Here is a 22,851-nt window from a genome sequence, read left to right as displayed (position 1 = left end):
GTGTGTGCCGCTGGATGGCGGGACCCAGCCAGGCCAGGGCAGCTTCCCCGCCGGCCGTGCTGGTCCCGCGTCTGGCCTGACGGTGTCTCCTGGGGTGACGCGTGCGCTTGGGCCCGAGCTGGTGCGGGCCAGCCGCTCCCGGGCCTGGACCCTCCTCAGGGCGGGCCGATGGCCGGCCCGGGACACGAGACTGGTGTCCGTGCGGGCCTCACGGTGGGCTCAGGGCTCTGCCGTCCGTCAGGTGCTGCAGGGCGGGGTCTTCCCTGCCCATCCTGGCCGACGGGAGGGGGTCAGAGGCGGGCCTGCGCTCCTGGGCCTGCGCCAGGCGCCTCTCCTCCAAGTACTCCCACCCGTGGGGTTTGGCAGCTCCCTTCCTGACGGGACTCGCGGGCTCCGCGGGGCCGTGCGAGGTGGGGCGTTCACCGCCCACCGCCCCGCCAGGCGGCCCCCGGGCAGCCGTGTGACTGCTCCCCGTCGGTGAACTGTGGCCACGTTTGCTCAGCAGCATCGCTGTGGTTTTTCAAATCCGTGGTGTGTGGGAGTCTAGGCCTTACTGGGCACATCACAGATACTCAATAAATGTCCTTTTGATAGAAGTTATAATTCACATCATTTTATTTTATAGGTACTGTGCGTTACGTTATAGCAGAGTCACGCCTGAGAATAGCTTGGTGATTATAGCAACAGTTCTGTCGTTAGTACCAGTTTAAATAGTTGGGAGGAAGACTAACGTGAAGAGTTTTCTGTTGGTGCCTTTCCGACCTTCAGCTTATCCGCCTGAAGTTCCACTGCTGACTTGCCCCAAGCCGTCTCGGAGCCGAGCTAGTTATGGAAATGTGTTCTTCCCAGAATCTCAGTTCTGAGAGTTAAAGCTGGCCTGCCACAGATGCCTTTCCACCTCTACAGACAGAGGGCTAAAAGCAGAAGAGCTGGCAGGTTCCCACAGGCGGGAAGTCCATGGAGAATAGTGAAAATAGGGGAGTGAGGGGAGAAAACCTGCGGTGTCCTCCGCAAGGCTGTGGGCAGTGGCCCGCCGGCCCCGGGTGTGCCCCCCGGTCACCTGTCCTGTTGTCGAAGGATGCTGCCCTGCAGTGAGCACCTGGTGGGCGCCTGCCGTGTGCCTGCTGCTCTGGTCTCCTTGCAGAGCAGTGGAGCCCACGGGAGGTGTCCTTAGGGGTGGACGGTGGAGCGGGCGCTTGTGTCCGGTGGGGCAGTCACTCCGAGGCTGGGCACCCCTCTTGTGGGGAGCGGCAGCAGCCTGGCCTCTGCCGGCCACGCAGGGCTGGGCCGGCGTCCTGAGCCTGCTCTCCTGAGGACGTAGCAGGCTGAGTGCTGAGGGACGGGTCTCGAGGTTCCCGAGCCAGTGACCACGGGCTTTGGCTGCACACGCCTCCCGCCGAGACCCAGGGCCCCGTCAGCGCACACCCGTGAGGCCCTCACCTCTGGGGGTTCATCCTCTTTTCCATCCTGTTTCACTTTCCAGGACACTTGCTATTTGATTTCATGTCTTTTGGATGAGAGTGACGTACAGTTTGAAAAACACTGTGATGATGCTTTAGTCACTGGGAACGTGAATTAAAAGAATGAAATTCAGCTGAGCTGTTTTTCTTTCTGTGGTTTGCGGATCATTAACATTGACAGGTGACCTGGGCTTAGGGATAATTTGCAACGTGCCAGGTCAGCTGTCCCAGGGCCACTGGCAGGTAACCCTTATCCCGCTAAGCAGCGGACTAGCGGGAGTGTACAGCTTAAAATAGCCCGGACACAGCCTGCTCGCCACGCGCCCAGTGCTTGGGGACCCAGTGCTGACACATTGGGCGACATCACCGTACAGTCACCAGGAAACGGTGCTTCTGAGTGGTTTCCTGGGTCGGGCACGAGATCTTTGGGAAGCTAGGATTTTACTTGGCCGGATGAGGCAGTGTCCCTGTGTCCCCCGTTAATGTGTGACTGTCGATTGATGGGACCAGAGTTCTGAGTGCTTGGTGTCAGAAGACAGGCCTTCTGTGCAGGGATGGGTGTCTGGGTGTTGGGGGCAGTGGGACCCCTGCCTTTGCCCCGGTGCCATTGCCTCTCCTCCGCCCTGTGCTGTCTGGGGTGCCCGGGGCTCCCTGCTTGGCTGGGTGGCCTGGTGGGGCACTGCAGCAAGCCTCGCTAGCCCTGTGTTCCTTTTTTCTTCATTTTTGGGTCTCATTTTAGCACCGCTGAAGCATAGAGTTTTATGCTGTCTTGTATCACTGAAAGGAAAGGAAGTAAAAGAGGAACGTGGGAGTCCCACTCGGAGTTGTCTCCAGGCCCGGCCAGGCCGCTGGGCGTCCCCCGCTGCCCAGGGCTCCAGGTGTCCCCGTTGGGTGCTCACGTGACTGTTTTCTAACCTTTGTGGTTAATAAAACTCAGCGGTGGCTGTAGGTAATGAAAAATGATGAAGCGGCAGCATCCTGTGTGGGAGATTCTGACTGTTGTGAATTGTCTTTTTTGACTGTAGGTAATTGGTACGCCTCAGAGACCTGCAGCGCCAAACACTATCGTGGTAGGAAGCCCACACACCCCTAACACTCACTTTGTCTCCCAGAACCAGCCTTCAGACCCCTCACCTTGGTCTGCCGGGTGAGCACTTGCCTAGAATTTACCCCCCAGCCTCTGGCTGCGTGGCCGACCAGCACGCCAGAGGATCGGGCACTGGCCAGCGTGTGCCCGGAGTAGATGCGTGGACCACGCCGCCCTGTGGTTTTGGGGGTGGTGGCTCCACTGTGGTTTTGGGGGTGGGCTCTGGCTTCTTAACGCAGCGGTAACTTTCACACTTTGCGCTGTCTGTACCAGAAATTACCGTTTCTCGAACCCCAATAAACGTGGCGGGTTTCGCAGCAGCTTCTCCTAAACAGCTAAACATGGCCATGGGGACAGCCCTGTGTGACGGCCACACCACCCTGTTCCTTTGATCCTTTCCTCCAAAAGCAAAGTGATGTGAAAGCGATTTTACTCAGAGGTCAGCTGTGCAACTTTCCCTAAAAACAAACAAAAACAAAGCTGTAGAATCGTGTCTGTATTGGTTCTAAAGCAAAAATCATCAGCTCCCGAAATTCGTCAGTTGGAAACTTGGGGCGACCGTTTCCTCGCTGTGGCGACTCAGGAAGGTCGGACGCTGGGGCTCCCCGCCGAGGGGAAGTGCTCCAGCCTCAGCGCTGGGCGCCGGCGGCCACGTGGCCATCAGGGTGTCTGCACTGGCTCATCTCAGCCGGCTCACGTTTGCCCCCAGATTCCTGTAGTTGCAGCAGAACTTCCATAACCCCTGATGTCGGTCGACATCTGTTTAAGAAGCAGCGTTGTCTGGTGTCCCGATACACGTCAGACGTGTCCTGGGGTCTGACCTTTGGGTCATGTGCCCCACTTTTCCAGAGAGCTGAAGATACACGTGTAAGGTCCGGCCACTTAAGTTTGTTCTCCGGCCTTTAAAGGAAGGAGGGGGTCCCTGGACGGGGAGACGGAGCCAGGCTCCCGTCCCTGCTTGGCTGAGCGCAGCCCGCGGGACCCCCTCGAGGCGCCCGCCAGTCCTAGGAGGCGGGTCTGGATCCCGGGCTGGCGCTGTGTGCTGAGGCCGCTGCTCTTCTGTTGTGTCTTTGAAGGAAGCGTAGCAGGAAAGGGGAGAAGAACGGCAAGGGGCTGAGGCATTTCTCCATGAAGGTCTGTGAGAAGGTGCAGCGGAAGGGGACCACGTCCTACAACGAGGTGGCGGACGAGCTGGTGGCAGAGTTCAGCGCTGCCGACAACCACATCTTACCGAACGAGTCGGTGAGGGTGTGCGCGGCGGGGCCGGCGGGGCTGGTGTGCGCGGCGGGACACCCCAGCCCTCTGTCTGTGTCTCAAACGGTCTCAGACATGCAGAGAAGCTCTGAAAGCACTTCCAAAGGCCTCCCGGCCCGCTCGTGTGGTGATGCACCCGCGTCCCCGGCGCTTCCACAGCGCGCACCAGCTCCAGCCCCGTGTGTTGGCCACCTCCCCGTGGTGACGCCCCCTGCCTGGGCTGGCGGGCCGAGCGGGGCCGTGCGGGGGCCTGCCTCACGGGGGGCTGCCTCACAGGGGGCTGCCTCACGGGGGGTGGACGGTGCACATCCTCGAGTGTGTTCAGGTTTTGAACTGTCTGGAAATCCCCCTCTGTCTCCGCCAGGCTTACGACCAGAAGAACATCAGACGGCGAGTCTACGACGCCCTGAACGTGCTGATGGCCATGAACATCATCTCCAAGGAGAAGAAGGAGATCAAGTGGATCGGTCTGCCCACCAACTCCGCCCAGGAGTGTCAGAACCTGGAGGTATCTCCAGTCTTGCGTCCGCCGCGTGTTCCTAGCAGGCGTCGGTCGTCTGTACCACTGGCGCCTGCTGAGTGGCTTGGGCAGCGGTGGGGGGCAGGTGTCCCCGTGTCCTGAAGTCACTGATCACGTCCGTGCTTTCCCACTTGACGGTGACCCTCCGTCCGTCTGGGGCTGTGGACACTGGTGGCAGGGCAGTCGGCCCAGTCCCGGGGGGTCGCCCCCAGTGTGGGTGAACTCTGCATCCCAGTTTGTGAGGTTTTCAAAAAGATACCACAGCCGTGTCCAGAAGACGAGAAGATGGAAGAAGGTTGCATAGTTTTGAGATTAAGTGAAACTGGCCTGTGCCCGCAGCGTCTGCCACATTCTAGGTTCTTCTGTTGCCCCACCGTCAGGCCCAGGGCACACGTTTTCAGCGAGGACCTTTCCTCGGTGACCCTGTGTTGCCTTGGATTTTAAAATATGCTGTGAAAACCAATTGTGATGATGTCTTACGTCGATGGCTTGTCTTTGAAGGTGGAGAGACAGAGAAGGCTGGAAAGAATAAAGCAGAAACAGTCGCAGCTCCAAGAGCTTATCCTGCAGGTAATGCAGCGCCTGCCGTGGAGGCAGCGTGATTGCTGTTTGGTGGCGTGGGCGCCCGTGTCTCCGTCGTCCCCCGTCTGGGGGTTTGGGTGTTGGACATGTGTCCTCCGCTGGGTGGCTCCCTGGGGCTTGCGTCCCCCAGCCGCTCTGGTCTCTAAGGGGGTGCCGGGCAGGGCCGTTGAGGACGCCCAGGGAGGGTTAGGTGGCCGGTGGCGGCAGGTGTGGGTGCGCCTCAGTCGTGCATCTTTTTAGCAAATCGCCTTTAAGAACCTGGTGCAGAGGAACCGCCAGGCGGAGCAGCAGGCCCGCCGGCCGCCCCCCGCCAACTCCGTCATCCACCTGCCCTTCATCATCGTGAACACCAGCAAGAAGACGGTCATCGACTGCAGCATTTCCAACGACAAGTAGGTCGTGGTGGGAAGGGCCTTGGCTGTGTGAAGGCGCCTGGTCGGGGGGCGGGGGCGGAGAGAAGGTGGCCCGTCTGGTTGATTTGCTGCGTGTCTAACTTATAGCCACCAAGTACGATCTTTTCAGCGTAATTACCTTGCAGGTGTCCTCCTCCCTTCCCTGACTGTGCGGCTCCTTGAGAAGGAGGACTGTTGTCAGGACAGCAGGCGGTGCTCAGGGCCCATCCTGGGGCGTCCTGGGTGTGGCCGGCAGCCCCGGGCTGCGTAGGTGCCGCCTGTGCTCCCTGGTTGCTGGTTCTGAGTTGGTGGGTTGTGTGGCTGAGGGAGGTTTGGGGTGAGTGGGGTGTCCCGCTCGGGGCCCCCGAGCCAGGTGTCCAACTCTGTCGTGGAGACGGCGCTCTTCTGACGGTGACTTTCTCCTCTAGGTTTGAGTACCTGTTTAATTTTGACAACACGTTTGAAATCCACGATGACATCGAGGTGCTGAAGCGCATGGGGATGGCCTGCGGGCTGGAGTCCGGGAGCTGCTCCGCCGATGACCTGAAGGTGGCGAGAAGTTTGGTGCCGAAGGCGCTGGAACCCTACGTGACAGGTCCGCTCCGTCCTGGACGGGACGCCCGCCCCCTCCACTGGGGTTGGCTCCCGCCCGGTGCCCAGAGCAGAGACAAATGGGACGTGGGACGGTGGCGGGCTGTAGGGTGCCGGTGCGGCAGCAGCAGGACGCCATCTGGCGGGGCCGTGGCCCCTCGGGACACGGGGGGCGGGAGGGTGGCAACAAGGCTGAGCCGTGTGGTTCATACGGTGCAGGTGTTACGTCAGGATCTCACCTTCTAGGTAGGGCCCCAGGTCTGTGAGGAGCGTGGCAGGCGTGGACCCGACCCCAGGGAGTGGCTTAGTCACTGCAGCAGAGTGACTGAGAAAAGCGTCGTCTTGGCAGCCCTGGGCCTGCCCCCGACGGCAGGTGTGGGGAGCCTTCTGGGTCCCCGGCGTCCGTTCTGCCAGCTCCTTGGCTGAGCTGGGGGGTGTCCTAGCCACCGAGGGGAAGGGCTTTGTGGTGAGAGAGGAGAAGCTGCCCCTGTGCCTCTGGTGTGGATTTACTCCCTGAGCGCTCTCAAGCGGCCCAGAATAAGTGGGCGCCTGGCCTCAGAGCGTCCAGTGAAAGTGGCACCTCCTACTCCCTCTCAATGCCAGCAGCTGCCCTGTGGGACCCCCATGCCCTCCCCCCGGCCCCCGTTCTTGGCGGTACAGCTGCGTCCAGGACGGGGGTCGACATAGGTCCTTCCTCCCCTTGGGTCCCGCCTCTACGCTATGGTGACGGTTGCCCTTCCGTTGCACGGTGGTGGTGTTGTCAGTGGCTGCACTGATTCAAGGAAGTAAAGGGAGGACTTCCATGCTACCTTCGTGAGGCTTGGTCCAGTGACTGGGCCCAGCGAGCGGGCTGCCTTCTGGCTGGTAGTGGGCGTGGCGCTGGGCGGCCCGAGGGGCCTCGCCTGGAGAGCCGTCCCGTCTCAGCTCGTGGGCCTGTTTCCTGCGGTCTCTGCTTTGTGAAATTTGCTTTCTTTTCTTTCTCTTTCCAGAAATGGCTCAGGGATCACTCGGCGGTGTCTTTGTCACGTCGGCAGTTTCAACTGCCAATGGCACAAGGCTCTCTGCCAGGTAACTGCCGTCCCCGGCGGGGCCTGGGGGTGGTGGGGCCACTGTCACCTGGCAGCGGGATGCCCAGAGTCGTGTGTGAGCGACCACTGCTCGGCCGCTCGGAACAGGGCGCCCAGTGCAGGGCAGACCTCCCCCACTCCGGACGCCCCCCAGAGTCACTCAGAGCTCACCCTTTGTGCAAAGGAGATTTGTTCTTTCTGATTGGTTTCTTTCCTCTAAAGGTTAAAAGTAGTACATGGTTTTTATTTTTTTGAAAAGTACTTCAGTGAAGTGCGGTCAAAGCCACCTGAACCCCACGGCCGGCAGTCTGAGTGACAGAGGCTATTTCTCCATCTCTTTTTTTTTTATTTTTCTTTTTTAACACACTTGAAGTCACAATACGCATATAATGTTGTTCCTTCTTTTCACGTTACCGTGTATTGAGCGTATTTTGTATTATCGAAGGAGCTTTATCATTTAAATCAATGTGTATTTGACTTTTGACCTAGCAGCCCCACAGAGCAGAACCATGTCAGACCTCAGGATTTGTCTTAGTTTTTTGAAGATCAATGTAAAGTAATATCAACGTTAAGTATTGACAAAACAGTGGTTTTATTTTTTTATGTAGTATTATGTGTTATACATATTTATATCAATTCTAAATATCAATAAATGTTCTTAAAGTGTAAGTGAAATCAGCAGAGTGTAGGTCCAACAAAATGGAATTGACTAATAAGTCACGTGTGCACACCTTCGAGGGGGCTCTGCAGGCACCGTGTCCTCTGGTACCCGTGCAGCACTGGCCCAGCAACAGTGCGGCCCTGAGGGAGGGGCGGGGTCACCCCATGAGGGTCCCAGTGCCCATGGGGTCTGTGTCGACCTCAGCAGGGCTGAGGGAGGCCCCAGGGTGTCTGCACCTGTTTGGGTTTTGACTGAGGTTGGTTCCATTTTTAATTCTGAATCTGCCGCTGTGTGTGTAGCCCAGTCTGTAAAATCTGAACACTGGTTATACCAAGAGGTGGAATTTGGGTATTTCCTAAACGTTCCTCTTTAAGAAATTCTTTTTATTGATTAAATTTCAGAGGCTCACCGTCAGGTTTTCTAAAGAGGGAAGCAAAGCCATTACCATCTCAGAAGAGAAACTGACCTTAGTGGTGGATACGCTGTTTTTACAAAGGCCCTTTTTGTTCATTGAGCTGCCCTCTGGTTGAACGTTTAGGTGGTTCCCAGTTACAAGAAAAGCTGCAACGAGCCGCCTGATGGCTCAGTTTTCCACTCTTCCTGGCTTGGTCTCCAGGCTGGCTTTCCCAGATGTGGGATTACTTTGTCCAAGAGCAGCGTCAGTAAATACCAGTGAAAGGTATCAAGATACGTGCGTGTGGTTTTCTGATAACGGGAAAACACCTTTAACGTTAGGAATCTCTGCATTTCTGGCCTGTGGGGTTTCTGTGGTGCCACAGGCCTCTCAGGGTCCTGACCCGCCTGGCGGGACAAGAGCCCTTTTACTCAGTCATCACCCTCCCCCTGCCCCGTGCCGTCTGATTCAAGTGTATCACGGCCGCGTTTCCTCTGACCCTTTCATGTCCTGTTATCTTTAAACAGACTCACGGTTTACCAAGTAAGCTCCTCCGTTTGGTGGAGAGCAGTTGAAGGCCGCAGGTTGGGCGCAGAGAGGATGCTGTGAGGCCCCCCCGGGGGTGCCGCTGTGTCTCCGCATGGAGACAGGCCTCCTCCGAGTCTGGAGCCTGGATGACCTGTGTCAAGTTGTAGCCCTAGGTCGGGGTCCCCTCGGGGCCTTCCCTTGCTGTTCAGCTCAGACATGAAGACCCTGAATGACTTGTGACGGTGCCTGAGCAAGTTGTAGCTCAGAAGAAATGTCGCCTTCCCTCCCCTCGTGGTGGGCGTGTCCATCTCCCGTTGGTGCCCTGGGACCGTAACTGACCACAGCTGACCCTTCGCGTCTCGTGTGCGCTGTGCTGGGACGCGGCCGGTGTCTGAAGCTGGGGGTCTTTGCCCAGGATTCCGGCTCCTGAAGCCCCTCCATTCTAGGCCGGAGTCTCGCCCGCGGGCCTGTTGACATTTTGGGCAGGACCACCCTTTGCTGTGGGTGCTGCCTGTGCCTTATGGGGCTCTGGGTTGTGCCCTCGGCCTCAGATGCTAGCCTGACCCCCCAGTTGTGGCAACCCGAGGTTGTCATGTGTTTCCGGATGAGGCTCCCAGGAGCGTGATGCAAACGCAGGTGGGTTCCAGCGACCCATTTGAAGACGAGGGCGCGGGGCTGGGCAGCCCTGGCTGCTCTAGAGCCCAGCCCCGCAGCTCTGCCCCCTGGGTCCGTGGTCCCTGCCTGGGCCCGCCCCAGGGACTGTCGTCAGGCGGCATTCCAGAAAATAAAACCTGCAAGAGCCGTGGGTCCTCGGGGCCGTCCTGGAGGCGCAGGCTGCAGTAAGACGCGCCCGTCACCCTCAGCTTCCTGGCTCAGCACGGACTCCAGAGGAGCTGAGGGTGGGGCCTGGGACGGCGTTTCCACAAGCGGGCACACGCACACGCCAGCACACGCTCACTGGTGCCCCTTTCCTCCCCTGCTCCCAGCCTTCAGGGAGATCAGGGAAGTCACAGGCGGAGGCCTGGGGCAGAGGCTCGGGGGTTTTCCGGTTGGTGCGCCCGACTCTCGCTTCCAACGTGATGATAAATGGGGAGAACTCGGTGTCGGGGCCCTGCCGGAGCCCCTCGTCCAGTGGTGATGTGTGAAGGGGGCGTGACGGGTGGCGTCAGCCTCGGGAGCGCTGGGTTCTGTGCTGCACGTGGGTGAGGATTTCCGTTTCTGTTCGTGTAGTTGAGAACACCCAGACCTCCCGGGGATGCCGGCCCGTCTCTGGCGCCGCAGACGCGGCCACTGACACCTCCTGTCCTTGCAGTGACCTGGCCAACGGCGCGGACGGGGCGCTGGCCACGAGCTCCAGCGGGTCGCAGTACAGCGGGTCCCGGGTGGAGACCCCCGTGTCGTACGCCGGGGAGGACGACGAGGAGGACGAGGACTTCAACGAGAACGAGGGGGAGGACTGAGCCCCCCCGGCTCCGGGGACACGTCCGGGAGGAGAACTTCTGTGAACGTGGGTCTTTCTGTTTCTTTTGTCCTCCTCCCAAGAAGAGCTCGCTGAGCCGCTGGGCTCGGCGTGCGCCACCGATAAGCAACGCGCCGTTCTCTGCGGGGTCCTGAGGAGCTGCGCCGTGTTTGATGCCGACGCACGGCCTCTACTTACTCTTTTGGATTTTGTGTTCTCGTTTGCTGTTTTTTAAGATTCAGAGTTCATTTCGCCCCTTCACAGTTCTTGCCGAGTTTGCTGGAGACGTTGTGCTACGTCCGCGCCGGGAGACAGAAAGGCCCTGCTGCCCGGCGGGCCCGAGGCAGCCGCCGAGGGGGAGGCGCCACGGAACCGGCAGACGGCGAGGCTCGGCCTCTCGACGTTTTATTACGACCTTATTTCCCTTAAGTTATATTGACTGCGTGACTCCATCGGGTTTCTACTTTGGTTTTGCTCTGTGTTGCAGCCGACGAATTGCGAAGTTCTTTTTTTGTTTCTGTTTGTTTGGTTTGGTAAAAGTTTACTGCCATGCTGGTGCAGCTATGGAAACTGTCTGAAAGCTTGGAATGGTTTATTGCTTATGGTAAAATTTGCCTGATTTCTTACAGGCAGCGTTTGGGAACTTTTATTATATAGTTGTTTACATACTTATAAGTCTGTCATTTAAAGACATGTACTGAAACAAATGTTGTATTTGTTTCGTAAGCATCTTCCTGTAATCTATTATAAAGTTGAAATTAAATATAGAGAATGTTTTAACAGTTTTTTAACTCAAAATTTGTCAATCATTTTTAATAGTTCTTTTTTTATAAAAAAGGAATTTCAGGACAGGCAGTAGTCTCTTTTAAAACTTATTCACCAAGAACCATTAACTGCACAGTTGCTGTTAGCTGCCTGTTCTAAAATAATAGTCTTTTTATTGGAACACAAACAAACTTTTCTGTAATATTTTGTGGAATAAAGAGACTTTAATTGTTTGACTTGTTTAACTTGGCACTGTTAGTTTTTATTAATAAAGTGCGCATGGGCATTTTAAACAAGTCGTGTGTCCCTCTGATTCGGGATTGCTGTCTGGAGCTCATTTTATCCCGTCAGCCGCGCCCTTCTCTGGAGGGAGGAGAGGGTCCAGGCCCAGCAGTGCACGCAGGACCCGCCGAGGCACCCAGCCTGTCCTGCCGCTGCCCAGCGGCGGGGCCGAGGAAGGAGGCCCCGGGGACGCGGCCAGTGGTCGGGAGAGAGTTTGTGCCTTGCATTGCTTTTAGAAGAAACGTACCCACGACCTTTAACGTGCGAGTCCTTACAAAATGTGAACTTTGCAAACACATCCCCGAAAGGTCACGAAGCACCACAGGGAAGCAGGGGGCGGAGGGATGCAGGCTGGACGCCCTGGTGGACACGCCCACGGTGAGAGAGCCAGGCCGAGGTCGTTCCTTGCCTTTCTCCCGGATCCTAGAAGTTGAGACAGATTTTATGGATTTGACTTTCGGAAAAAGAGTCAGATTATAAGGTAAGATGGGGCAGCTCAGTGTTTTATTCACGTTGGTCGAAGACACCCGTGAGTGTTGCAGTGCAAGGTTGCGGCCTTGAGCAGAGTCGTGTCTCCTGAGGGATGTGGCAGTTCCTCCTTTCTTCCAGGCTGTGGCTGACTGAAGTGTCCTGAGGGCTGTGGCTGGAGAGACGGGAGCAGTGTCGTCGCCCGTGCGGTGAGGACACGGCCAGCCCCGCGTCTCCGGCCGAGTCCCCTGCAGCTGCGCCCCTGCTGCCTCTCCTCCAGGGCACCCGGGCGGGTCTTGCCAAGCTGGGCACCCGGGCGTGGGCAGGAGACCCCCGACACCGACCGTCCACCGGTGGTGACCCAGGTGACCGAGGCTATGCTGGTTCCGTTGCTGCAGGAGCGTCTTGGGCAGGGGACGAGGTTCTGGCCTCGTCGCCTCTCCCGCTCTTCCTGGTAGGTGCTCAGCTGCGGCCCAGTCATCCCGGAGCATCACCCGTCAGGGTGTCTGGCCTGCATCCTTCCACACCCGCTTCCCTGCGCTGTGGTCTGTGACCTCTAGGGGAGGTGTTTGACTCCAAAGTTCACATCTTACAAGCTGGTGAGTAGTGGGGTTCTGCAAACCAGGAGTCCTGTGGCTACATGGGCCGAGTACTGACCCTGGGCGTTGGCGCAGCAGTGGTCCCTGGGGCGCATAAGCAAGCTCCCGAGAGAGGAACGTCTGGACTCGAACCTAGGCCTCTGACTCTGACCCCAGAGCCTGTGCCACCCCTCCCCCAGGTGCTGGTTGTTCCATGTATTCGACAGCAACTTGACAGAAGGTTCTAGCACTTCTTTCCAAGGGGCACTTTGTGGTCGGCAGGTAGCCGGCTCTGAGGTTCCATGTCCCCTGCACCCCCCGCGGGGGCAGCCCCTCCAGCTTCTGGGCCTCGGTTTCCTTCCCTGTGAAATGGGATTGGCAGCCCCGGCCTTCCAGGGCAGCCGGAGGAGGGACCCCGAGTCAGGCAGCCTACTGTGCTCGGACCCTGTGGCGTGCGCCCCACCCCCCACCCCCATCGAGGCCTCGGTGTCTCTTCTGGGGTGGCTGGACCTCGGACCTCTGACCTCTGACCTCCAATGTGTCGTGACATCCCTGAGGTGGCCTGATCTCTGGCCTGACGTGGCACTTCCCAGGTGGCTCAGGGGTTTTGCCGGTGGGGTCGGCAACGCGGAGCAGAGACGCTCGCACCCTGGACCCTGGCGGCCTTCGGGGCTGGGCGGCGGGTCCCCTGTCCCGTGAGCCGCTGCGGGGCTTCTTCCGTGGGGTTAGGACTCTGGGCTGCCAGCTCCGGGTGGGGTGAAAAGTGGGCGACAGGTGAGAGCAGGTTTGTCCTTGGGACAGAATGTTCTGGTTTCAGGGTTTTCTGAATGGCCTGGGGCTGCAGACCGCCGCCGCCCCGCCCTGCCCTGGAGGCTGGCGGGGAGACTGTGCTCCGAGGAAGGTCACCTCTGGGGTTTGGGCTCCACCGCGTGGGGACACCCTTATGTCCCAGAACTGTGCGCTCTCGGGGCAGCCCCTTCCACTCCGGTTTGTAATGTCCCCGACTTGCAACTGAAAGTGTTCAAGGGAGAGGTTTTTTAGTTCATTAATTTTAGTTAATTCTTTTTAATTCTTTTTAATTTAGTTAACTGAATTTGTTAGTTTGATTTTTTAGTTAATTCTTCCCCCTCATCAGGAGAGACATGACTCTTTTACATAGATAAAGAGTGAATTTAATAAACTTGATTTTTACAGTTTAGGAATTGCGCTTTTTAAAGCCGGCAACCAGAATGCATGAAATCCTAAGTCACGTTTCATATCAACGCACTACCGGTCTTCATATTAACGTATAGAAAAAAATAAGTTACAGCAGGAAAGGTGATGTCCGCGCGGAAGAGATGAGTCCTTTTGGGGTCTTGTTAGTTGCACAGCTGCTGCCTTAGGGTCACCGTGTTAGCCCAGCGTTTCTATCGTGGCTACAAATTCTACCTGAAAAGTGACAGAGGTTTCACAGGATTCTGCCTCCGAGAGCTGGGCGCACGGGGGCCTGTCTGGTGTGGAGCTGCCTCGGGCGCCGGGTTTAGCTGGACGCGGCGCCTGCGGTCACCCTGCCCCTGGGGGCCAGCCGCCGGCTCCTTTACTTCTGGATTTTAAGCTTGAACTCCACCTTCCCCTCATAGGGGTCATGGGGGTTGTCGAAGGTCACGTGCTCCGCCAGGATCTTGCACACGATGACAACCTCTCTGTTCCTGGGGACGTTGAGAAGCTTTGCGGCCACCAGCGGGTTGCTGTAGTGGGGCTGAAGTGGACGTGCGTTAGGACCCTCGAGGGCGGCCGGGCGCTTGGCTGGGTGCTCCACGTCGCCCGAGAGCCGCCTGGGACTCACTGGGACACAGATGTCTCCCTGCTTAGAAACGAGGAGCCTTGGCCCGGGGGCGGGGGGCGGGGACAGACCAGTGACACATTCAACTTCAAATTACACTTGCTGGAAATTAATATAAAAACGACACAGAGGATAAAGCAAGAGATTTGGAGAAAGTGATTTTAAATGGATTTGCAGTTGTCTAAGGGCCTTCTAAGGAGGTCCTTGGAAGGTAAAAGATTAGATGTGATATTTATTTTGTGTGAGAACGACGTGTTTTCAGGTAGTTACGAGAACGTGGGTTTGGGAAGCACCCGAAGATTAAGTGGTCCGGCCGGGCTAAGTATGGCCTTGTTTCGTTTTTACAGGTGAAACATTTAGGGCTTTCCTTCTGCTAGTGATTGCTCAGTTTGATCCGGTTCCGGAGCAGCTGTTGGGGACAGTGACGCACACGTACCTGGGCCTTCTTCCCGTAGTAGGGGAAGTAGTGTAGGCTGTAGACGCCTTTGGGTGGGAAGTACTCCACCTGCAGGGCCGGGGCATCCCGGTGCTGGTCCTGCGGGCAAGAGGCCGCTGTGAGAAAGGCCGGATCTGGCGCGCTCGTGTCCGCCTGTGTGTCCACGCCACGCATGCTTCTGCACACAAGTCCACATGTGTGCATACGTGTGCACCGTGACCACACGTGCAGTTGGCATAAACTAGATCTGATCTTTATCATCAGCCGAGAATCCATTAAGGGTGTAATTTGTTAGTTTGCAAGACCCCGGGTGACTTATCAAACTTGTGTTTTTTTCCATTTTAAACCCTCTTAGGATAAAAAAGGTGATGGAGCCGAGCGTGTGGGGATGAAGGCCCACAAGGCTGGGCGGCTGATCTGCCGAGACTGGGGAAGGACCCACACACTGTCGTGGGGTTTGCTTCCTCTCACTGTCAGAGCCAGCGAATCGCCCGACGGCTTGAGCTCGTCCGAGGGCAGAGGAAGGGTACTTTGGTGTCTGTGCAGATCCCGGGTCAGCCTACACATGCGTGGTCGAGGAAACTCAAAAAGGAAAAACAAAGCAGGACGAGCGCTGCGCTCCGGGGAGACTGCAGGCTTTGGTGGGGGGTCAACCGCTGGGGCACCCGTGCTGACGGCAGAGAGCCTTGGCTGAGGGCGTGATTGTGAAAACAAACTTTAGAAAATACTCAACGAAGACAAATTTAGTTTTTTCATGTTGTACTTAAAAACATGGTTTGAGAAAAACTGGACTAAATTAATGCCAACTGTTGGCAGCATTTATATACACACACTGCCAGACAACAGTAGCTGTTGGTAACTTGCATATTTTTGTAAATAAGCCAATAAAAAGGACAAAGCAGCGTAGTAGAAGTGCCTTGGTTTTTCCAAATAGCCACAAACATTTTGAAGCATGTCAGTGATACACTGTCCCAAATGCTTTTTGAAGCAAAACAGTGACGAGCGTTGTTTTTCTTACCAGGCTGTTTTTTCCAGAGACAGTATAAAACTTTATTCTCCAGGATCATATAGCTGTGCCATTTGGCATCTTGCAATACCATATAGAACATTTTTTCTTGATAATTATTACCAGGTTTTTAATCTCCCACGATAAAACCACTCTTAAGTGAAGGTTCATGCAATTCGTGCACCTGGCTTATTAGGCTGACGGTTGAGATGATTTTAGGGAAAACCAGATCAGTATTTCCCGCAGGTTTTCCAGCCTAAACAAGACAGCTGTGGCCAGTCACTCACCAGGAATGCGCAGTCCACCCTGGGGGCCGTGTTGTTGCCGGGGAGAAACTTGACGATCTGGAAGGGAAATGTTCGGATGTGGCCTCTGTGCCCATCTGTGAGTGCAGAGGATGGGCGCCGGGGAGGGTCTGGGGTGGATGTACCAACTCCTGCTTCAAAGCCGGAAGCTCCACGCTGGGGCTGTGGTCCTGGCCGGCAGGTGGCAGAGCTGGACGGGGGTCTGAGCTTCCCGAGCCCACCTGTGCAGACGGCCCGGCCCCCGGATGCGCCTGCTGGTGCCCAGGATCTAGTGCAGTGCCCTCCCTCGCTGCACACCTGGCAGGCAGCTGGGACCGCACCCCAGCTGGGCCCTGGGACCCAGCGCAGTGTGCCAGTGCGTGGTCCCCCCGGCCTCTTAGGGAGGAAAATGAAGAGTGCCGTGCAGATGCCAGCATGGTGCCGGGTCCTCCCCACCCCGCCGCCAGGTCCCACCCTCCCCGCAGCGTGGACGTGCCTCCCGTGGTTGGCTGTGTTCTCATGCTCAGCCTCCCTCTGCGCCTGTCCTCAGACGGTTCCCAGGTGCCCTCCCCGCGCTGACCGCGGCCCGGCTTCTTCCAGCCGCCGTGCACACAGGGCTGCCCCAGGCTCTGCGGCTCGGGGCGTGGCGGACGCCACGGTCAAGTGGGTGGTGGGTCTGGATGGCAGCTCCCAGTTGTGTCAGAGGGAAGGCACGCTCGTGGCCAGCACACGTGCAGAAGAGGCAGGGGCCCGGTTCCCTTCTCACCTCCGACCCACCCACTCACCCTGTTCATCTTGATAATGAAACACGGCTTTCCTTCCTCAAAACCAAAGGTGGGGTCCGGCTGGCCCGAGCAGTTTTGCAGCATGTCTGCTGTGAACTTGCAGGAGAACTTGGTGTGGTTCGGGGCCAGGAAGCTCTCCTGGAAGAAGTACGTCTCGGACGTGCAGTTGATGCTGTCCTCCTGGGCCGCGGGTGAGTAGCCTGGGGGACAGACACACCTGCGGCCCTGCCCGGGCTGCAGACCCCCTCTACCCCCGCCCCCCGGGGGGGTCCTGAGACGAGGAAAGAACGGAGACTGCGGTGCATTCGACACTCACCTGCCAGGAAGTGGTGCAGGGCCTGGGTCAGCTCTGTCCAGGTCCTGTTGTCAGACACGTTGTAGGAGATGTCCAGGCCCTTCTCCCCGTAGACATCTGGCCTCAAGGTCACCCCTGGAAAAAGGACGTGACGCTTGGTCTTTGGTTGTACATCCAGGCCGTTTGCTGTTCGGTTGGCCCTGGCCTGGGGGAGGCTGTGCCTGGGATGCTTCGGGGCCAGGCCTTCGAGGGTCCCCCCGCCCCTGGCGAGAGGCTGCAGCCAGCAGGGCCCGGGACCCTGCCCAGGGGCCGGGGGTCCGCGCCGTCCCACGAGGCCTGGCCAGGGCCCGCAGGTCCCTCCCACAGGAGGCCTGCCTGCCTGCCAGCCTCTGGGTTTGGGGCACATTCTATCACAGTGTGTTCTCATGTTTGTAATCTAGTATGTTCTGTTCTGAAATGACATAGAAATCCTCTATGTTTTATCCATTGGTTGATTCAAAAAATTGATCCCCAGTTTTCACGACGATTTGCAGAGGATCCACTGAGCGCTGGCACAGCTCAGCGCTGCTGTTGGATGTTCTTGGGTTATTATCTTCCTCAGAAACAGTTAAGGACGCAGGGGTGACAAACACTCTGAGTAGCTGGGCTGGAAGAAGCTTTCCTTCCTTCGTTTCTCCCCCCTGCCTTTGTTTTTGTTGTTTGCAGGCACCGCAGTTTAGCTGGCTGCGTGGGGAAGTCTTGGTCCAAACACCCTCCCCAGGATCTGGGAATCTCGTCACCAGCGACTTCCTGCTCTTTGGCGCCGACTCAGCCCCCTTGTCGCACGGGCCACCCTGCACTGAGACGGCACTCGCGCTCTGGACCTAATTTGCTGCTGGGGAGGCGAGGCCCCCTCAGGAGAGCAGCCTCGGGGCTGGTGACGCCACACGGACACCGAGCTCCCCTCACCGGCCTTCCTGATCCCCTGGTGACCGTCCTCCCCGACATCCTCCCCGAGGGGTCGTGTCCTGACCCGGCAGCCCCGGTCAGCCCCGGGCCCGACACCCAGTACCTGGTGACTTGAGCTGGTCCTGGTAGTCGGGAGTGTACGGGTCGACCGTGCACATCAGCACGTAGATGCACAGGGCGAAGATGCCGGTCATGACCACGTAGAAGGCCACGTAGTAGAGGCTGATCCACACTGCGGGAAGAGGCGGGTCAGACGCAGCGACAGCTGCTTGGTTGTGGGGAACACGCGTGCAGCTCACCAAACGCGTCACCTCTCAGGGTGAGCGTGGCACTGGTGTCGGGTGTGTTCACGCACGGCGCTGGGCACCCATCCCGCTATCTGGTTCCAGGTCATTCTCATCACCCCAATAACCCTGCACCCCTTAACTTAAAAGCCTTTTAAAAAATTATAGTTTTAGGAACATAGCTTTAAAACTGCTGTTCTCAAATCTAAGGCTGACCCTTGGGGCTGATCCTCAGCTGCTCTCAGGTGCCCGTTGTCGGGGGGTGTCAGGGCTGAGGAGGGCCTTTGGGATCACCCGGTGGGGGAGGAGAGGCCGGCCAGGGCCTGCGTCTGGGCGCTGAGACCGCCAGCCCCAGGCGGCTGCTGGCTGGTCCCCTGCCCTCCCCCGGCGCCCCCGCCCTGCCGCACGGACCCCAGCGGGACAGCGTCCGGCCCAGCATCTGGCCCGTGTCCGGGTTCCAGCAGTAGTGCTGGAACTCCTCCATCCTCTGGCTGCATGACTTCTTCTCCTGCAGTGCCGCCATCGCCCCGCTCCTGCCGAGGGACACTTGGGGGAGGACGTCCCCTTGGGTTTTATGGTCTCCCCCTCAGAGGTCAAGGGCGTTGCGGCTCTGGGTTCCGGGGCGGGCCCGGCAGGGTGTTATCGCTGCTCGGCCGTCAAGCACCGACGCCCGGGCAGGCCTGGCAGGTTCCCCTGCCGTCAGGTGCCCCTCCACCCCCTCCCTGGGCAAATCAGGGTGGCTCACTCCTCCTCTCGGGTGCCCTTGGCCCAGAACTGTATCTGCTCTGATAATGAGCAAGGAGGCCTGCCAGGTGCTCAGCTCTGACCACTCGCACCTCCTTGGGGAGGGAGGTGTGAAGAGAGCGGTCTGCACGAGGCGGGGCCTGGACCCTGACGCTCAGCCGCGGCCGAGATGCTCCCTGCTCTGCGCTGATTGCAGCAGGCGCCCGAGGTCACGATGAGGCGATGGCTGGGACCCCGGCGGGGGCGGGGGCTCCCGCCGCTGTCACTCCTGATGCTGCAGAGCCCAGCCTGCCGGTGCCCAGGGCAGCCGGACGCGGGGCCGCAGGGGCTCCCGTCACTCTTGAGCTGAGCTTCGGTGATGAGCATGGTGTCCTCTGAGAGCCAGTGTTGGGGCCCTGTAGGACTTTGTGTCCATGGAGGAATTCACAGCCATACAATCTAGAAGTGTTTTCGAAACCGAATGCACACCGGTCCCCGGGAGTGTTGCTGAAATGAGGATTCTGACCCCGCGGGGACCCAGTGGACCTGGGAGCTCCCGTGGGCCTTGCTTGTGGCTGCAGGACTGCGGCAGTGTCTCGGCAGGGGACGCTCAGCCTGGCAGCACGTCCGAGCCACCTGGGGCGCCTTGAAAACCTGTGATGCCTGTCCCAGCCCCGAGTTTCTGAGGGAGCTGACCTGCCAGGCGGCCTGAGCGTCTGGACAGCTACGAGCCCCCAGACCACCTGATGCGTGGCCAGAACCAAGCGGCCTTGGCGGTCTCCATAGCTGGGGCACCCATCTCTGAGATTAGGAGGAAAGGGCAGTGCCAGGCAAATATGATGTGGCACCGAGGCGTCTTTACAAATATCTAAGTCAGGACCCGACTGAAAGGGTGGGGATTGTATACAAAGAGCTGGGTGTCCATCCATTGTCACTTTCCCTCTGAGGGACCCACGTAGCCAAATTGGAAGTGTTCTTCGGGGATAAAAATAGTGAAAAGCCCTCTAGCCATTATGTTTATTTTCTTTAAGATGATTTAGAGTTTGTCAGCAAAACGAACACCCTAAAATTCAGATGAAATCGCAGCACTTTAGCTTGGACGCATAGTTTCTTAATGGACCAATCTTAGGCATTTTCCTTCACACTGTCCCCTTCACAGCTTTGGAACTTTAGGGCAGTAAAAACACAGAGTGTGGCCTTAGGCTGCGGTCTCACTGTCCACAGCCTGTGGGTCTGGGACCCCTGCGCCGAGGCCTGAAGACACAGGGTAGGAACTGCTGTGCAGAGAATCGGTGCCGCCCTGTCTGGAAAGTACAGAGACACTCTTGGGACGAGCACAGCATGAATTCTTCCTGGAAGTCTTTGAACGAAATCCTCCACACTTAGTCTCTGAATTCCCAGAAGCATGAACATGTGTGCTGAGCTGCACACGTGTTGTCATGATGACCTTCCTGGGACACGTGCCCGTGGGGAGGGGAGGCCTGGGGCGGGATGGGGGGCACTGGGCTGTTCGGCGTGCCCCGCGGGACAACGTGGGATGGACGCCCCAAAGAGAGTGAGCTCTGGGCGATGTGGGAGCTCACCCTTCCTATGCGGGGGGCTGAACTCCCACCCACCCCCGGCAGCAAGGGACCAGAGCCCACCCCTCCACAGCTGCCGTGGGGTCAGCGGAAGCCTGCGAATGCCGAAGGACTGGATGATAGGAAGATTCCCAGCTTTCAACGGATAATCACTCATCAGAGCAAGAACCGGGCAGATCTCCAAATGAAGTTAAAACAAGATGATCAGCAGACGCCAAGACTGAGGTGACAGATTCTGAAGTCATCTGACAGGTTGTAAAATGCTTCAGCGAGCAGTGGTGATTGTGCTTGAAACAAATGGAAAAATAGAAGTAGAAAGTTTAAGGAAAGAAATAGAAGATATAAAGAAGAACCAAATGGACATTTTAGATTCAAAAAATACAATAACCAAAATACAAAGCTCAAAGAATGGATTCAGCAGAAGGGACGGGACAGAGGAAAGAATTCCTGACATGGAAGAAAAAACAATAGAAATTTCCGGATTTGAACAATAGAGAGAAAGTAGAGCCAGAAAAAAAGGGCCCAGCCTCAGGGACCCAGGGGCCGTAGGAAAGGTCGAACGTCTGTGTCACTGGAGTCCTGCAAGGAGAGAAGAAAGAGCGGGACTGAGGCATAAACCTTCAGACTCAAGAAGCTGAGAGAACCCCAAACAAGATACCCCCACAAATCCATGCCAAGTCGCATCAAGATTAAACTTTGAATATCCAAGACAGACACAAAAAAACCCTAGAAAGCATTTGCAATTGCTCAAAACAAAAAGGAATGTTTAGGTGTTGATCTAATAAAACATGTATAAGACTTGTATGCTGAAAACTACATAATGGTGATGAAACAAAAATCGAAGTAACTAGAGACACATATTGTGTTCGTAGGTTGGAAGACTCAACACAGTAAAGATGTCCATACTCCCCAAACTGATATACTGTTTTAACACAATTTCTATCAAAATCCAAGCAAGATTTTTTTTTTGTATCTATAGGCAAGACTATTCTAAAATTTATTTAGAAAGGCTAAGGAACTAGAATAGCTAAATATTTTCTTCTTTATTTGGAATACTTTTTTGAAAATATTTTTTAAAAAGAAAAATAAGGTAAGAAGACTCAGTCTACTCAATTTCAAGGCTTATTATGTAGCCACAGTCATCAAGATAGTGTGGTGCTGGTGGAAGGACAGACACAGAGAACAATGAAACAGAACAGAAAACTCAGAAGTAGACTCACAAATATGCCCAACTGATTTTGACAAAGGTGCCAAAGAAATTCAATGAAGCAAAGACGGCCTTTTCAACACATGGAGGTGGAACAACTGGACATCCATGAACCCTGACCTAAGCCTCACACCTTGCCAAAAAGTTAACTCAAAATGGTCATGGATTTAAATGTAAAAGTATAAAAATTTTGGAAAACCACATGGGAGAAAATCTTCAAGAACTAGGGTTAGGCAGAGAGTTCTTAGACCTGACACCAGAAGCACAATCCATAAAAGAGAAAATTGAAAAATTGGACCTCCAACTCAACAGCAAAAAAGCAAGCAGTCCAGTTAGAACATGGTCAAAAGACATAATGGGATATTTCACTAAAGAGGATTCACAGATGACAAACACAAGGAAAAATGTTCAACATCATTAGCCAGTAGGGAAATGCAAATTAAAAACACAATGGGGTACCACCTATCACAAGAGCTAAAATAAAAAATAGTGACAACTCCAAGTGTTGGTGAGGATGCTGAGAAACTGGATCACTCGTATGTTGCTGGTGGGAATATAAAATGGTAGAGCCATCTGGAAAACAGTTTGCCAGCTTCTTAAAAAATTGAACATGCAAATACCATACGATCAGCAAATATGCTCTTGGGCTTTAATCCCAGAGAAATTGAAATTTATATCTGCACGAATATCTGTATGTTTTTAGCAGCTTTATTCATGATAGCCCAGACTGGAATCAACCTGGATGTCCTTCAACAAGTGAATGGTTAAACCAACCGTGGTCCATTCACACCATGGAATACTACTCAGCAGTGAACCTACAGGTACATGTAACCGCCTGGATGAATCCAGGGCGTCGTGCTGAGTGAAAAGAGCCAATCCCCAAAGTGACATACTGTGTGAATCCACTTACAAAACATTCTTGAAATGGCAACTTTATGGAAATCGAGAACAGATTAGCGGTTGCCAGGGTTCAGGACAGGGTTTGGGGTGGGAGGGAGGCGGCTGTCTATAAAGGGGGACCGTGTGGTGTCGGGGGATCCTGAGCGTTTGCTGTGTTGGCATCAGTATCCGCGCTGCGATCCCGAGCTACAGTTTGGGGAGATGCTACCACTGGGGGATTGGGTGAGGGGTGCAGGGGTCTCTGGGTTATTTCTTATAACTGCACGTGAATCTACAATTACTCTAAATAAAAACTTTTAAAAAAGGGCCAAATGAGTTTGGGAAGCTCTGCGTACTTGACCCCTCTTAGAGAGCCAAGTTCACTCCTCAGTCTCTGAGTCCCGTGATCGGAAACATGTTTAACGCTGTTTATCTGAACGCTTCCCACTTCCCCAGGACGTAGTTCAGCTCAGCGTTAATCCAGTGGGAGTTGCCGTCCTCAGACACAGCCTCT

The 22,851-nt window shown here is 56.2% G+C and overlaps 2 protein-coding genes across 3 annotated transcripts; one reads left to right on the top strand and one right to left on the bottom strand.

The window, feature by feature from the left end:
• Positions 1-3,675: 3,675 nt before the first annotated feature.
• On the top strand, positions 3,676-10,341 carry TFDP1 (transcription factor Dp-1; the record flags this gene model as incomplete). Its single annotated transcript, XM_079722084.1, has 8 exons — positions 3,676-3,789; positions 4,166-4,309; positions 4,823-4,891; positions 5,144-5,295; positions 5,724-5,890; positions 6,876-6,954; positions 9,849-10,043; positions 10,260-10,341. The coding sequence occupies 7 exons, from the start codon at positions 3,676-3,678 to the stop codon at positions 9,994-9,996; spliced, it is 873 nt and encodes a 290-aa protein (XP_079578210.1). The 3' UTR covers positions 9,997-10,043; positions 10,260-10,341.
• Positions 10,342-13,664: 3,323 nt separating this feature from the next.
• Positions 13,665-18,471, bottom strand: ATP4B (ATPase H+/K+ transporting subunit beta; the record flags this gene model as incomplete). Of its 2 annotated transcripts, none has more annotated exons than XM_079722082.1 (7): positions 13,665-13,826; positions 14,347-14,462; positions 15,636-15,696; positions 16,422-16,621; positions 16,738-16,851; positions 17,768-17,896; positions 18,360-18,471. In XM_079722082.1, 7 exons carry the CDS (start codon positions 18,469-18,471, stop codon positions 13,665-13,667), a joined length of 894 nt encoding a protein of 297 aa, XP_079578208.1. The 2 variants fall into 2 exon arrangements, with proteins under 2 accessions (XP_079578208.1, XP_079578209.1); XM_079722083.1 differs by having other exon boundaries at positions 14,347-14,445; positions 15,640-15,696.
• Positions 18,472-22,851: the final 4,380 nt, after the last annotated feature.

Source organism: Hyperoodon ampullatus, assembly GCF_949752795.1.
Source record: "Hyperoodon ampullatus genome assembly, chromosome: 16".
NCBI classification, from domain to species: Eukaryota; Metazoa; Chordata; class Mammalia; order Artiodactyla; family Ziphiidae; genus Hyperoodon; species Hyperoodon ampullatus.
This window is presented reverse-complemented; position numbering and strand designations above follow the sequence as displayed.